General features: G+C 41.0%; 1 protein-coding gene across 1 annotated transcript in view; it reads left to right on the forward strand.

Annotated features, from left to right (window-relative positions):
* The window catches only part of rragd (Ras related GTP binding D), a 24,780-nt gene continuing 9,309 nt past the window's right edge, over positions 1 to 15,471 (forward strand). Inside the window, exons 1-2 of the mRNA XM_008119466.3 lie at positions 1 to 389; positions 13,088 to 13,383. Coding sequence (XP_008117673.1) covers positions 200 to 389; positions 13,088 to 13,383 — 486 coding nt within the window. The 5' untranslated portion in view covers positions 1 to 199. The remainder of the gene's footprint in view (positions 390 to 13,087; positions 13,384 to 15,471) is intronic.

A 15,471-nucleotide genomic window follows, 5' to 3' on the forward strand; every position in this document is an offset into this window, starting at 1 on the left:
ACTCAGTTGAGTGAGTGAGTGTTTGTCAGGTGACTTGGGTCACGCCGTTTTCTCTCCTTAGGGAGGGCCTTGGCTGGCTCTCCTTTCACAACGGCGGCGAGGAAGAGGAGGAGGAGGAGGAGGAAGGAGGAGACGGGGAAAGGGAACACATTTGCGGGGAGAAGGGTCTCCCAAGGCGGAATTGGGGAGAGGGGTCAGGATGAGCCAGGTGCCGGGGAAACCGAAGGAGCAGGAAGAAGGAGAGGAGGAGGAGGAAGATGAAGGAGAAGAGGAGGAAGAAGAGGAGGAGGAGAACGAAGACGACGACGAGATCGTGGGGCTGGCGGACTATGGGGACGGGGCGGAGTCCTTCTCGGACGGAGACCCCGAAAACGGAGGCAGTGGGGCATGTGAGTAGCTAGCTCTCCATACAGGGGAAAGGGGCCTTTATTATTGGGAATGGGGGCTGGGATGGGGTCCCTCCGAGCCTTCAAAGGCTTGGCTTCCTTTAGAGGAGCCGCCCCTCTTGTCTCCTCTCCAGGAACCCAAAGGCCATCTAGCTTAACTTCCAAGCTTCTCCAAAGGCTAAGCTGTCTTAAGAGGAATTCTGACGCTTCCCCTTTAAATACAGAGGAACCCTAAGGCTGTCTAGTCTCTCCCACCCTCTCCCCAAACTGAAAGATATTCAGAGCCTCTAAGCCAGGCCTGGGCAAACTTGAGCCCTCCAGGTGTTTTGGACTTCAACTCCCACCATTCCTAACAGCCTATTGTGTTGTCAAAGGCTTTCATGGCCAGAATCACTGGGTTGCTGTGAGTTTTCCCAGTGGTATGGCTATGTTCCAGAAGCATTCTCTCCTGACATTTCCCCTGCATCTATGAACCAACTTGGACACAGCATATTATCTGAGAACACAGAAATGCTGGGCCACTCGAACAACCACCATGTCAGAGAAGCCATTGAAATCCACAAGTGTGTGGACAATTTCAAAAGAAAGGAGGAAACCATGAAAGAACAAAATCTGACTGCCAGTATTTAAAAAAAAACTATAAATCAGGACAGTAAATAAAGAACAACACTTAGAAAACAGGGGAATTCCAGACAAGACACAATTGGGGCCAGTTAACACCTCCCAAGAAAGGATTCCCCCAGGCAGGGAGAAGCCAGGCTTTGAAGCTGCAAGGGCACTCAGTGCTAACCAAGCTGGCCAGTTGCAACATTCACACTGGCCTCAAACAGAGAAGAGTTCTTTCTCCCACCCTGAACATTCCACAGATATATAAACCCCCCTTGCCTAGTTTCCAACAGACCTCACAACCTCTGAGGATGCCTGCCATAGATGTGGGCGAAACATCAGGAGAGAATGCTTCTGGAAAATGGCTGTACAGCCTGGAAAACTCACAGCAACCCAGTAGCTCCCTTTTCTTCCCTTGTTTCCTTTTCATAAAGGGGAAACCAGAGACCACCTAGTCTGAGCCTCTCCAAGCTGAAGAGGGACTCAGAGAGCTTCCAAAGGCCTAGCTTCCTGCAGAGGAATTGCCCTTCTCTTCTGGCTCTTCCACCTCGCCTTTTCACATAGATGGACCCCAAAAGCCATCTAGACCAGGCATGGGCAAACCTGGGCCCTCCAGGTGTTTTGGACTTCGACTTTGACAATTACTAACAGCCAGTAGGCTGTTAGGAATTGTGGGAGTTGAAGACCAAAACACCGGGAGGGCCCAAGTTTGCCCATGCCTGGTCTAGTCGTTTAACCCCATAGCTATGCACAGGGACTCCAAAGTCTTACCCCCTGTGGGAAGGGCTCTAAAGAAAAGAGTCTCTGCCACTGTAAGGCACTGCTTCTTAAACTTTGGGTCATGATCCCAAATGGGAAATTAGGGTCATGAAAAATGCAAACATTTACACCAGTGGTTCTCAAACTGTGCTCCTCCACGAATCCTAGCAACTGGTAAGCTGGCTGGGATTTCTGGGAACTGAAGCCCAAAACACCTGGAGGAGCACAGCTTGAGAACCACTGATCTACCATAAATCTGTAGCAACAATGTGCAGTGTTTACAATGGACTCTGCAGGAAATGCTTCAGTTGTGCTTCACAAAAAGTAAAATCAGCCCTGTTTAGCAAGCATTGCAAATGCTGATTTCTTATCAGTAAATATTTTTGTTTTTATACCTATTTTATATCCCTGGGGTCTCATATTGGTCAGAAAGGGGTCACAAGTGGAAAAAGATCATAAAACCCTGCGTTAAGGGAGAGACTCTTCCTCCGGTATCAGCATCATGCTAGCTCCCATCTTTCCTCACTAAACTTGCAGTTGAATCTTTCAAGATACAGGCAGTTCCCAAGTTACAAACATCCGATTTACAAATGACTCATAGTTAAGAAAAAGGGTGAGATAACAGAAGTGGGAGAAATCTTCCCCTCGGAAGGGAAATCCACTCCTGAAAGAGTTGTTATCATGGGGGAAAGATATTCCCACCAAAGCTTTCTCACCAGTTCTTGTTTCCACAACAAACCAAATTTTTCAAAATCCAATTTTCACAGGGACAGAAAATGAAGGTAAATCTTCTGAACATGGGCACAGATAGCAAAACAAACACCACAGGGGTGTTCCCTATGCTGACCAAAGATAGATAGATTTACCTGGAGTTTCACTTAAAATATACTTACTTATATTCAAATTCAACTTGAGAACAACCCTACAGAACCTATCTTGGGCACTGCCTGTACTTGGAGGGAGGTCAGTCATCCCTATCTGTATTTACGATACAATCATCCCCGAGGGCAGCAGATTAGTTGGGTGTGTGTGTGTGTGTGTTTGTGTTTCATACCAGAGCACTTGTTATACCAAGAGGGCCCAGCTTATGTTGCCTGAGGCAGCTACCTCATTGTGCCCCCTTCCCCTTCTACAACTATAGTGGTCTGCTGGCAAGATAAAATAACAGTGTAAGAAGTAGAATTGGGTAGAATGAGGCAGCTGCCTCAGGCAGCAAGCACTGGACTAGGAGGTGGGGAGGGCCGGAGGGGAGGGGATGATGAAATTGTGTGTGTGTGTGTGTGTGTGTACTTGTGTCACATGCCTGCCTTGTGCCTCTAGGGGAGTGGAGGTCTTGCTTGTTTTGAAGTGATATTCTCAAAAAACCACCCTCCAGCCCATTCTCTGTGCTCTTCCTTGAGATCCTATTTCCACCCAAAGCGATCCTGAGTTTTTAAAGTGCTGGTAAAGAATGCAAAGGGCGCTAGATCTCTTTGAGGCCCACCTAGCTTTTCTTGAAAGTAGAATGAAATAGTTTTCTTAAGGAATAGAAGTTGTGGGATTACAACAAAAGATCAGAAGTTTTCGGGAGAGGCAAGCAGTCTTGCTGCTTTGAGGAGGTACAGCTACACATTAATGCAGTTTGACACAATTTTAGTTTCCTCAACTCAGTGTTTTTTATTGTAATCGTGTCAGAAGTGACTTGAGACATACTGCAAATTGCTTCTGGTGTGAGAGAATTGGCTGTCTACAGAGATATTGCCCAGGGGACCCCTGGATGTGTTTCCATCCTCCTGGAAGGCTTCTCTCATGTCCCTGCAAGCTAGAGCTGACATACGGGAGCTCACCCGTCTCGCGGATTTGACCTGGCAACCTTCAGGTCAGCAGTCCAACCGGCACAAGGGTTTAACCCATTGTTCCACTACAGCTCAGTGCTATGAAATCATGACAAGTGTAGTTTTACAAGGTCTTTTGTTTTCTCTGCCAAAGAGTGCTGGTGCCTCACAAAGCTAAAACTCCCAGGGTTTCACAGCAATGAGCCATGGCAATTAAAGTAGTGTCAAACTGCATTAATTACACATTGTAGATGTAATAATAATAAATTTTCATTTATATCCTGCTTTTCTCCTTAAACAGGACCCAAAGCAGCTCACAACATTTTAAAAAACAGTACAAATCAACCATACATATAACAATAAAACAAACTATAAAATAAAATATAAATAAACATTTTAAAATCGTTTAACTGATACAATTGTTGCGGGAACTCGTCCATTCAAATAATACACTTCACTCAACTCACTGAAAGTTAGACTTCCTGTCATTCCAAATTAATTTTTTTTCATTAAAACCTTGCTTAAACAGGAAGATCTTCAGCTGTTTTTAAAGATGTTAGGGGAAGGGGATGTTTTAATCTCCTTGGGGGGAGGGGGAGTTTCAAAGGGTTGGGCTGGCCACCGAAAAGGCCCTCTCACATTGCCGCCAACCGCATTTCTGAGAGAAGATAAGTGCTTAGTCAGGCTGCCAATGGAAATCAACAAAGGTGCTTCTACATTTATTGATTACATAGAAGGAATTTCAGCAAATTTGCCTTGTTATCTGGTTGTGTGACAATACTTGCGGCAATTCTTTTTTCTAAAATTATAAGTACCGGAGTGCTCTCCAGTTTTACTCTGGTAGCCCTAGCGAGACATGGTTGCAACAGCTACATACATACATAGTATGCCAGCCCATTCCCTGGGCATAATTCAGAGTGCTGGTTTTGATATATCTATATATATAAAAGGGTAATGGAATCACGGCACCGGACAAAACAACTAAACTAAATGCCCCACAACTTTGAAAATTGACAGCACAACCTCTCATCCACGCCTCTACGTTCATACAACAAAAAGAAAAGAAAAATTAAGTCCTAGCCACAGCAACGCGTGGCCGGGCACAGCTAGTAAAACTATATACAGCCAGAGTCCAGGTTATCCGAAGAACTGTATTTCTCTTTATGAACTTATCAGAATATTATGACCATCTGGGGAGAGCCTTTCTCTCTGTCCCACCACCCTCTCAAGCTCTTTAGGTGGTAACACGAGAGAGGGCCTTTTTGGTGGCTGCTCTGCAACTCAGGGGAGGCCCCTTGTAGTAAAACGAAGGCAGTTTGACAGCCTTTTAGATGCCATGGCTCAGCACTGTACTATGGAACTACAGAAGCTGCAGTTTCACAAGACTTTAGCATTTCTGCCAAAAAGCATTGGTGTCTCACTAACCTATGTCTCCCAGGATATAATAGCATTGACCGAGGTAAAGTGATCTCAAAGTGCATTAATTCTGCATTGTAGTCCCACCCAAATATGGTCCCATCCCTGCTTGCCTTTCGTAGGCAGGTGAAAATCTTTCTCTGCCACCGGGCATTAATAATAATAATAGTAAAACTTTATTTATATTTCGCTCTATCTCCCTGAAGGGACTCAGGGCAGATTCCAGTCACAAAAAAGGCAAACATTCCTTGCCTGAATACAACAACCAATACACACATAATAGCAAAAAATAATAACCCAACATATAAAAACAAATTGTAACTTAACATCTAATATTAAAATAAGACATAAACCATCAAATAAATTATATCAACATAAAACGAAACATCAAACTTCAGATGAAGTTTGACCTTGCTTTCCTCTGAGTCTGTGAATGTGCCATGTCCAAAGTCACTCCATGGGTTTCCATAGCCCACCATTATGGACTGATGAAAGGTGGACTTCTGGGCCAGTATGATTTGGGATTTAGGCTATGTGTGGAGTTTCAATGCATTAAAATATTTAATGGTTTTAATGACATCAATGAGCTACTTTTTCATTACTGTATTTATATTTTAATGTCTTAATATTGTTTTAATTAGCATTGTTTTATATTTATTGTGAGCCATCTTGAGTCCCTGTATCAGGAGAGAAGCAGGATAAAAATAAATAAATGGTTGAATTGCCAATATAAGTGCTCTAGCTTCTGTGAGCATCTTGTCTCCTCGGCAGTAAAGTGGTTGAGTGCAACCTTTCCATTATTGTAGCTCAAAGTTGGAATTGTGTAGCTCTCCTGGTGTTGTTGAACTATGACTTCCAGAAGCTGTTACCAGCATTGATAATGGCGAAGAATATTGGGAGATGCAGTCCGATAATATTGGATACAGTTTCCTGTTTTTTTGCAAACAATAACAATTCTCATACATTAGCAACACTGTCGGAAGCCAGTGTGGTGAAATGGTTTGCGCATGGAGCTATGACTCTGGGGAAGGGTTCGAATCCCCGCCTGCTTTGGAAACCCACGGCGTGACTTGACATGGTGCACTCTTTCAGACTCAGAGGAAAGCAAGGACAAACCTCATCTGGAGAAATTCTGCTGACCTGTGATAAGTTTGCTTTATGATCTCAGTAAGTCAGAAATGACTTGAAGTCACACAACAACAACAAGTAGCATGGCTAGGAGGAGAAAGGTCATGGGATGCATTGAGCTTTGTAGGCACAGAGGAGGCTCGGTTTTCTGTGGAGTTGAGTGAGGGCCCGAAAGGAGGGAAATTAAGAGGTGAGGCTGTGAATATATGAGGGTCTTTCAGGTGAGGAAGTTTGAAAGTTGGGAAAGGGGAAGGTTTAAAACAGAGGAAGGAAGGTTTAAAGTGTGCTGGGGTTTCAGTCTGGAAAAAATATAGTAGGCTGAGGTTAGGGATATGAGACTGTGGGCTGGCCATTGTGGAAGTGTAGTACAGCTAGGAAAGAGGCAAGTTTGAAGAGAGGTGCAAATCTTTTGACCATACCAGACTGAAAGGGGACAGATAAATGATAATTCAGTATTAATAACCACATTTCTTTATAGGTTGGTCTAACACACAACAGGCCAAGCTGTGTGATATATTCTTATGAGTGCCTGATGTTGAATCTAAGATCAGCTTTCTTGTTGGAACTTTTAAAATAACTTCTTAATAGTTTCATATTGAATTTTAGACAAAACTATACATTATCCAGCTAATTAGGAGCCCCCAGTGGCGCAATTGGTTATACCCTTGTGCCGGCAGGATTGCTGACCGAAAGGTCGGCAGTTTGAATCCAGGGAGTAGGGTGAGCTCCTGTCTGTCAGCTCCAGCTTTCCATGCGAGGACATGAGAGAAGCCTCTCACAAACATGAAACATCTGGGTGCCCCTTGGGCAACGGCCTTGCAGACGGCCACTTCTCTCACACTAGAAGTTATTTGCAGTTTCTCAAGTTCTCCTGACACAAAAATATCCAGCTAATTCTTATGACAGCTTTTGCAAAGGCCAACATTGCTAATGGGACACCAAGGACGGGAGACTGAGATTTGTGTAAAGCTATCTTTGTGTTACTGTAGCTACGGAGAGATGTAAGCCAGGAGATTTCTGGCTCAGAGCCTTAGATAGCATTGTGTCCCCAGCTTTTGAATGTTCAGTTCTTGGTTATCTGTATATGTGCTCTAGAAGGACACAGGGGACTGTATTTCTATGTGGTCTTATCTGAGCAAGTCTTTGCTTTCAATATTAGAGCTTTATTCCCAGAAAATCAGAAGTATCTTTAAACACACGTAGGTTTTCCATTGCTACCGAATACCCACATTCTGAATATACACGTCAGTATCCGAAGGCAAAGGGAGCTTGGTGGTTAGAAAGTACAGTATAACTCAAAGTCAGACATAATTCCAGCCTTGCTTTTTTTGAAAAGAAAAAGCACATTAAGTGCATACAGTCCTCATTGTGTTGTATGAAGTGAAGAAGGCTAAAATAGCTGACTCCGGATAAGAGCAAATCTAGCTTTCTTGGGAGTCATGTGAGTATAGGTTTTCTGTGTTTTGCTGCTTAAAGGAAACAATGACCCATAATTTAGGGTCATTGTTTAATAACTATATTTTAGTTAAGTTTTATAGGGGAGAACAGGGGGAAAAGAAAAAGAGAAGAAAAGAAAAGCTTCCATGAGATACAGAAATAATGAGATAGGGTTGTAGAGAAGAATCTTGCTACTATTGGTAATGTACAGAAATAAATGAATAGCGACTTTCCGATTTGTTACACGAGTAATTCAGAAGTGATTCTGTTATAGAGTAAGCAGTGGGAGTAGGCTAAATTTATTTTAGTTTAATCTATTTATTGTATTTTAGCCTGCTTTTCTTCTGATTTAGGAACTGAAGGTGACTAACAATAAATACCATATATACTTGAGTATAAGCTGATCTGAATATAAGCAGAGGCACCTAATTTTACCACAAAAAAACTAGGAAAACTTATTGACTTGAGTATGAGCTGAGGGTGGGAAATGCTGCAGCAGCTACTGATAAATTTCAAAAATAAAAATAGATACCAATAAAATTACATTAATTGAAGCATCAGTAGATTAAATGTTTCTGAATATTTACATAAAACTGTAATTTAAGATAAGACTGTCCAACTCTGATTACCTATATGCTCGAATAAAAATCAACCCAAATATAAGCCAGCCAGGATCCTCACTTGAATGTAAGCCAAGGGTGGCTTTTTCAGCCCTAAAAAGGGGCCTAAAAAACTCAGCTTATACTCGAGTATATATGGTATGACACAATGCAAATTAAAACAATGTACATACATTAGAGTATGAATATAATTTTAAAAAAAATGTTTTTTAAATGTTTTATGTCATTAAACCATTAAACATAAAAATATTAAAATACATTAAAAGCTACATGGCCACTCCCAAATCCCGATCACCCCATCCCCAGCAGCCCACCTCTCATCATCTAAATGATGAATTAAAGTCAGTCCAACTCCACATTCAGTTAGACGAGAGACACAGGACCCCTGCAAAAGTGGGAAAAACTTGGACTACATTTTAATAAAATCGTTTTGGAAATCTGTTGGAGCAAGGAAGGCTGATTTCAAGCCCATATAAGGCAGCAGCTGTGTTCATCGCTCCTTTGCAGCTGTGAATGTCACTCCTTATATTACTAGCTGTTCTCCAAGGCTGTCTGCATAGCTTTGATGAACTCTTATGCATTGATGTGATGGTATAGGAAACATATTTTATGTGTAGATGTTTAAGAGGATGAACAAAGTGTATATTCAATAGCTGTATTCGGAGACAAAATTGTTTATTTTTGTGTTAAACATGGTTTTCCAGAACCTATTGCTTTTTGCAGACCATAAACTATCTTCTTTGGGAATGTTCCTGTTTTATAGACCAAGTAGACAACAAAAAAAGTGACTACTTTAAACTTTAGGTTGTCTTGAATGCAGACTTTTTCAATGTATATTTGATGACATTAATCCTTAAAAAACATTTATTGTCTTTGTTGCTCTGACTCCGTCCTAAATGGTAAATATATATGAATTATTTATAACAGATGTACTACATTAAAATGATAGCACAAGGCATTACTACCACATGAATTATCAGATTACTTAGATTGATAGAACACAACATATATTTGACTAAAACTTAAGAAAACAACTTTCTTGGACTCTTATGAATGTAAATATCTAATAAGCTAGTCACTTAATACATTTTAAAGAAGTAAAACATGATTATAAAATGATATTCTTACCAGTTCTTATGGAGCCCCCAGTGGCGCAATGAGTTAAACCTTTGTGCCAGCTGAACTGCTGACTGAAAAGTCGGTGGTTCAAATCCAGGGAGCAGGGTGAGCTCCCGTCTGTCAGCTCTAGCTCCCCATGTGGGGGCATGAGAGAAGCCTCCCACGGGATGGTAAAACATCAAACATCCGGGCATCCCCTAGGCAGTGTCCTTGCAGACGGCCAATTCTCTCACACCAGAAATTACTTGCAGTTTCTCAAGTCACTCTTGACACGAAAAAAACCCCAAAAACCAGTTATTATAAGTTTTGATTTTAATATGTAGGTCAGTACATTTCTTTCACCTTCACCCAAAATTGCTTCAGCTCTGACTCCCAGTTACAAATATACTATGAACGTGCAATTAATTTTAAACAAAAGGGGCATTTTAGATGACACCACTTTCAGAAGTATATATAGGAAGGGTTCTTTTTTTTCCCTTCAAAGAAGAGGAAATGTGACGAAAACCGTCTCCAATGCATAAACCTCAGAGATGATTATACTTCTCCAAATTGGATTTACTTCTCTAGCTGATGTCTTCTCCCATGTTTCTTGTTCATGTATGTCATCTGATGATTCACAGCTCCTTTTGTGAACTGTTTTGAATGTACAGAAATAGCAAATGCTACTGTTCTTTCTGGGCTATCCTCCCACAGATTCCAGATGGTGATTGAAAGGGTTGCATATTTAAATGTTTTACACTATATAAAGGAATCTCTTTATATGCACCAAGTTTTTTCCTCATACATTATGCTTAATTTTGGGCACATGACAGAATGGAGAGAGGTCACAAGCACAATGCTTGCCCCAAATTCTAAGATGAAACCATAGTGTGAGACAAAATAAAAATATTTTGTTGAACTGACATTGGAAATACTACGGGCCATTTATTAGTTGACACGGGGAAGTGCTGTCAATTATGACTTTTAGTGGCTGGATCTTAATCCTATCACTCAAATCTCAAATAGATAACAGACACAAAACTGGCCCACAGTTCTGTTTCCCATTTCCTGTGTTCCTAGATATGTATAACCTGATTAGAAAGTTATCTAATTCAAAACAATATTAGTTCTTGTTAAGAATAAAGCAACAAGGCAGATAAAACAGTGAGAACCAAAACTGCCATGTAATATTTTCTCCATAAAGCCATGGGCTGGATCCAAAATGGCCATTCTGTCACAGAAGGGGGGAAAGCCAATAGCCCTTTTTGTCCCCATGGGCAGGCCTATAGCCAGAAAAAAAATTCGTGAGAGGGTGGACCCCCCCCCCCCCTCCATGACTTTTCAGGCCAGTATCTCATGATCTAGTACGAGATCTCAACAAGGTCCTGAAATTACCATCTCTGTGAAAGGTTCTTCATGGTCCTGAATCATTGCTCCCCCTTTAAGCCAATTCTTTTCGACCACAAAGGACAATAGTTTCCACAATTGGCAAAAGTTTCTGTTTTCTTCTGCTTTCTTCTTATTTTCTTTATTATCAAGACATTTTCCATTGTGAATTAGCAATAATTTTTTTCAGCCAAGCACAAGTTGTTCTGAAGGTACTGTTTTGTAAATTGGTAGAAAGACAGATAATGATAGTGTGACTAATCAAAATTTGGTTGGGATAGTGCTTGTAGTTCTGGTAAAAAGGTAAAGGTTTCCCCCTGATATTAAGACACCTCCAAGATCATGTGGCCGGCATGACTGAATGGAGCACTGTTACCTTTCTGCTGGAGCAGTGCTTTTTGATCTACTCACATTTGCATGTTTTCAAACTGCTAGGTTGGCAGAAGCTGGGGTTAACAGCAGGAGCTCACCCTGCTTCCTGGATTCGATCAACCAGCCTTTCGGTCAGCAAGTTCAGCAGCTCAGTGGTTTAATCTGCTGCACCACCGGGGTTCTGGAGGGACTCTAATTTTTGCTTCTCATATATTTGTTGTGGGGATTTAGTTAACCAGTTAAAATTCATGAGTAAACCAGATTTTTTTTAACCTGAAACTTTTGGGGTTGGTTTGAACCCCTAACCCCCCTCCCCTTGGCTACGGGCTTACCCATAGGAGCATCCTTTGAGTGGAATTCCATTCAAAATGGTCCAACCAGTGGAAAGGGGGAAAGCAATATTTACAAGCTATCTCTTCCTTCTGCAGTTCCACTCACACTATTTCAGATGTTTCCCCTATCTGGATTAGATATTCCAGATGGGAAAGGTGACGGGAGTTGGGACTTCAAAAGATGTTTACTGCTTTAGTCCAGCCTTCTGTGAGCAAAAGAAAGTCACTGGGGCAAAGTCACCACTGGAAGAAAAAGACCATCTTTATTTCTTACATTGCCATTGCTCATATCAGTTGCAGTTAACTGGAACCGATATAACCTCATAGCTTCCTTATTCAAAATGTGTGCTAATTGATAGCTGTAATTAATTTTCCTCACACTTGCAATCCAATAAGTCACTAATAATAAAATGCACAAAGAATATGGAACTCAAGATAACATTGTATTCTGGATTGTTATCAAATTTAGTGGCTTATTCCTTAAGTAACATGAACTATTTTTCAAACCAGCAGGTGGTGCTAGAAAAATTGCTGGGAGAATGTAGAGATCAATCCTTAAATTTATCTGCTAAAGCTTGTCTCTTCAAGATCAGAGAAAGCACAACTACACAGTAAAATTAATGCAGCTTGACACCCCTTTACCTGTTATGACTCAATGCTGTGGCATCATGGGAGTTGCAATTTGGTGAGGCTACAGCACTTTTTGGCAGAGAAGGCTAAACACCTTGCAAAACTATAACTCTCATGATTCCATAGCATTGAGCCATAGCAGTTCAAGTGATGTCAAATCTACAATGTAGATCAGTGTTTCTAAACCTGGGGGTCAGAACCCCTGAGAGTGGTTGCGAGGGGTTTTCAGAGAGGTTGCCAAAGACCATCAGAAACACATATTTCTGATGGTCTTAGGAACCCAAATCCTTCCAGTATTTTCTGTGGGTCATGGGGGTTATGTGTTGGAAGTTTGGCCCAATTCTATCATTGGTGGGGTTCAAGGGGTTTCTTTATTGTAGGTGAATTATAAATCTCAGCAACTACAACTCCCAAATGTCAAGGTCTATTTTCCCGAAACTTCACCAGTGTTCAAATTTGGGCATATTGAGTATTCGTGCCAAGTTTAGTCCAAATCCATCATTGTTTGGAGTCCACGGTGCTCTCTGGATGTAGGTGAACAACAACTCCTAAACTCAAAGTCAATTCCCACCAGATCCTTCCAGTATTTTTTGTTGGTCATGGGAGTCCTGTGTGCCAAGTTTTGTTCAATTCCATTGCTGGTGGAGTTCAGAATGCTTTTTGATTGTAAGTTAAGTATAAATCCCAGCAACTACAACTCCCAAATGACAAAATCAGTCCCCTCCCAACCCCACCAGTATTCAAATTTGGACGTATCGGGCATTTGTGCCAAATTTGGTCCAGTAAATGAAAATACATCCTGCATATCTGATATTTACATTACGATTCATAACAGAAGCAAAATTACAGTTATGAAGTAGCAATGAAAATAATTTTATGGTTGGGGGTCACCACAACATGAGGAACTGTATTAAGGGATCACGGCATTAGGAAGGTTGAGAACCACTGGTGTAGATGCACCTGTAGTTCTGTGAGAGTGAAAACAGTTAAAACTGAGGGGCGGTTACTCTCAAATGAGTTTTAGGCTTTTGATACAATTACACATATGTTAATTGTTAATTATATAGTGTCAGTTCTAGATTTCAATTATCTGTTTTGTTCAGTCCTAGATTTCAATGACCCTTTTAGTACTGAAGTCAAACCCAGAATCCTGCTCATGGGACTGAGAAGAAGTGGAAAATCATCCATTCAGAAAGTCGTCTTTCATAAAATGTCACCAAATGAAACCCTTTTCTTGGAAAGCACCAATAAGATCTGCAGAGAAGATGTTTCCAACAGCTCCTTTGTCAACTTTCAGATATGGGACTTTCCTGGACAAATTGATTTCTTTGATCCCACCTTTGACTATGAGATGATTTTCCGAGGGACTGGAGCACTGATATTTGTTATTGATTCTCAGGTAAAGAATAATTAACAGACTAGTTTCGCTTTCCTGTCCACACGCAGCATCCTAAACACGCACAAACAAACAACACCTGTTAGTAGACAAGTAAAACAAATAATGAAAAAATCTGCACACATTGAACTAACTTTCCATAGTACAGGTGATAATCCAGAGAATTTCAAGCAGAGCTTACTTTCTCTAACAGTATTTTCCTATGTTTTCCCCATTCCTACTACTTGTTTAGTATTCAAAAGATGCTCCCAAGGATTGTGAGGTTGTCTGGAATAGAATGGACTGTAACGGGAGACTTCAATCAAAACATTTTTCTTTAATCTCCCTTGGGCAGAAGAGGCTTTTGTTCATAAGGGACTTCATTGGTTCTTCTTGGTTTACATATAGAAAGTTCTAATGCAAATATTTAATGCTGCTAGCATTCCTTATTTCGTAGGTATCACCATGGCAATTAGTCTTATTTGCCATTTCTGTCTATATGAATTATCTAAAACAAATATTAGCAATGTTAGATAGTGAAAGGGACACGTTATTGTTCTGAGAACTCATGGGCCATATCAGACTAGAAAATCCCATGAAAAGCTCAGATGTGGCTGGAAGTACAGCGGGCCCCTGATACCCACTTCAGGTTTGGTTCCAGAAATTAATGTGTATGCCAAAATGCATGGATTCTCATGTCCCATCATATGCAATGGCATCATAAAATGGTGTCACTTGTATAAAATGGCAAAAGCAAGGCTGGCTTTTTTGGATTTGTTAAATCCATGAGTACAGAATCTGTGGATGCATTGGTTTCTTTGGTTCTTTATTCTTCTTAGTTTCAGAGGCTCTGGTGGCACTGCATCATGTTAGATAACAGACCTGCAGCTTTTGAAGTAATGGAAAAATCATGTATGATGAAGTCAAATGAGAGTGGGGCTGAGATATCAGGACATCTATGGACTGGAAAAAAATGACTTTGACATTTCTTGTCTCCATCTAAAGCAATCATTAAAATAATGTAATTTAAACTAAGATGGAATTTCCTAGCACTTCAATGATACCCAGTTGTGTAAACTCTATAACAGTGGTTCCTAACCTGTGGTCCATGGACCACCAGTGGTCCCCAAGAACTAAAATATGGTCCACAGCCTCACCGTTACTACACCATTGCAACGAGGGTGGTCTTACAAAACCCTCTTATAGTGCCAAGGCAACCAGGATGTTGGGAGGGGAGAGGCTGACTACCCACAAAAGGCACAACAACAAGCTCCTGACTGCTGCTTCTCCTCTTCCTCCCTCCCCCTGAGCAGAGCCATTCCATGTGGCACCTGGAAGCGGGGGCGCCTTGGTGTCTTCGTTTTTAGGCCTGTTCCTGGGCTTATTTAGGGTGCTGATTCCGAAAATTGCATTGGATAGACCACATCAGCTCTAGATTATTAAATACCGTTTTCTGTGGGCAGATGACAACTACTGGATGGCATATGTTCTCCATCAGAAACTAGAGTTGATGTGGTCTATCCAATTCACTTTTCTGAATCAGCACCCCAAAAAACCAAAACGAATCTAAAGTTGAACAAAAACTGATTCGTAACCCTTTTGGTACTAATGTTGGAGAGTGGTTCCTGGAAAAAAAAAAGGTTGGGAACCACTGCTCTATAAAAATGATTTACAGGAAAATTAAAAATTTTAGTAGGAAATTGTTACTTCTTCACCTGAAGGATTTCATGTGTGGGTGGGCTTTAGCTTTTGAGTATAAGTGAGAGATAGCATACTTGAATGTATGTTTATTCAACTGCACTTTATATCTTAGGGAAATATGTAGGACACTTGACATGTTTCTTCTTAATGACATGTTTCTTTTCCTACATGCAAGAATGTGGTGGTGGTTTTTGTTGTGATAGACTGAAGTTTTTATTGTGATATTTCTGCAGACTGAAGTTGTGTAGGCAATATGATTCCACAGTCACAATTAGCAGTTCGTGGCCAGTGATTCTTTGACAACACAGCAATTGTTGAAGATATGAACAATAGTCATAATACAAGAAAATGACCCATCAGTTCAAACTACCATGAATGTAAAAGAAATCTCTTAATGTTTTAATGTGAACT

The sequence above is a fragment of the Anolis carolinensis genome, chromosome 1, assembly GCF_035594765.1.
Source record: "Anolis carolinensis isolate JA03-04 chromosome 1, rAnoCar3.1.pri, whole genome shotgun sequence".
Lineage (NCBI taxonomy): Eukaryota > Metazoa > Chordata > Lepidosauria > Squamata > Dactyloidae > Anolis > Anolis carolinensis.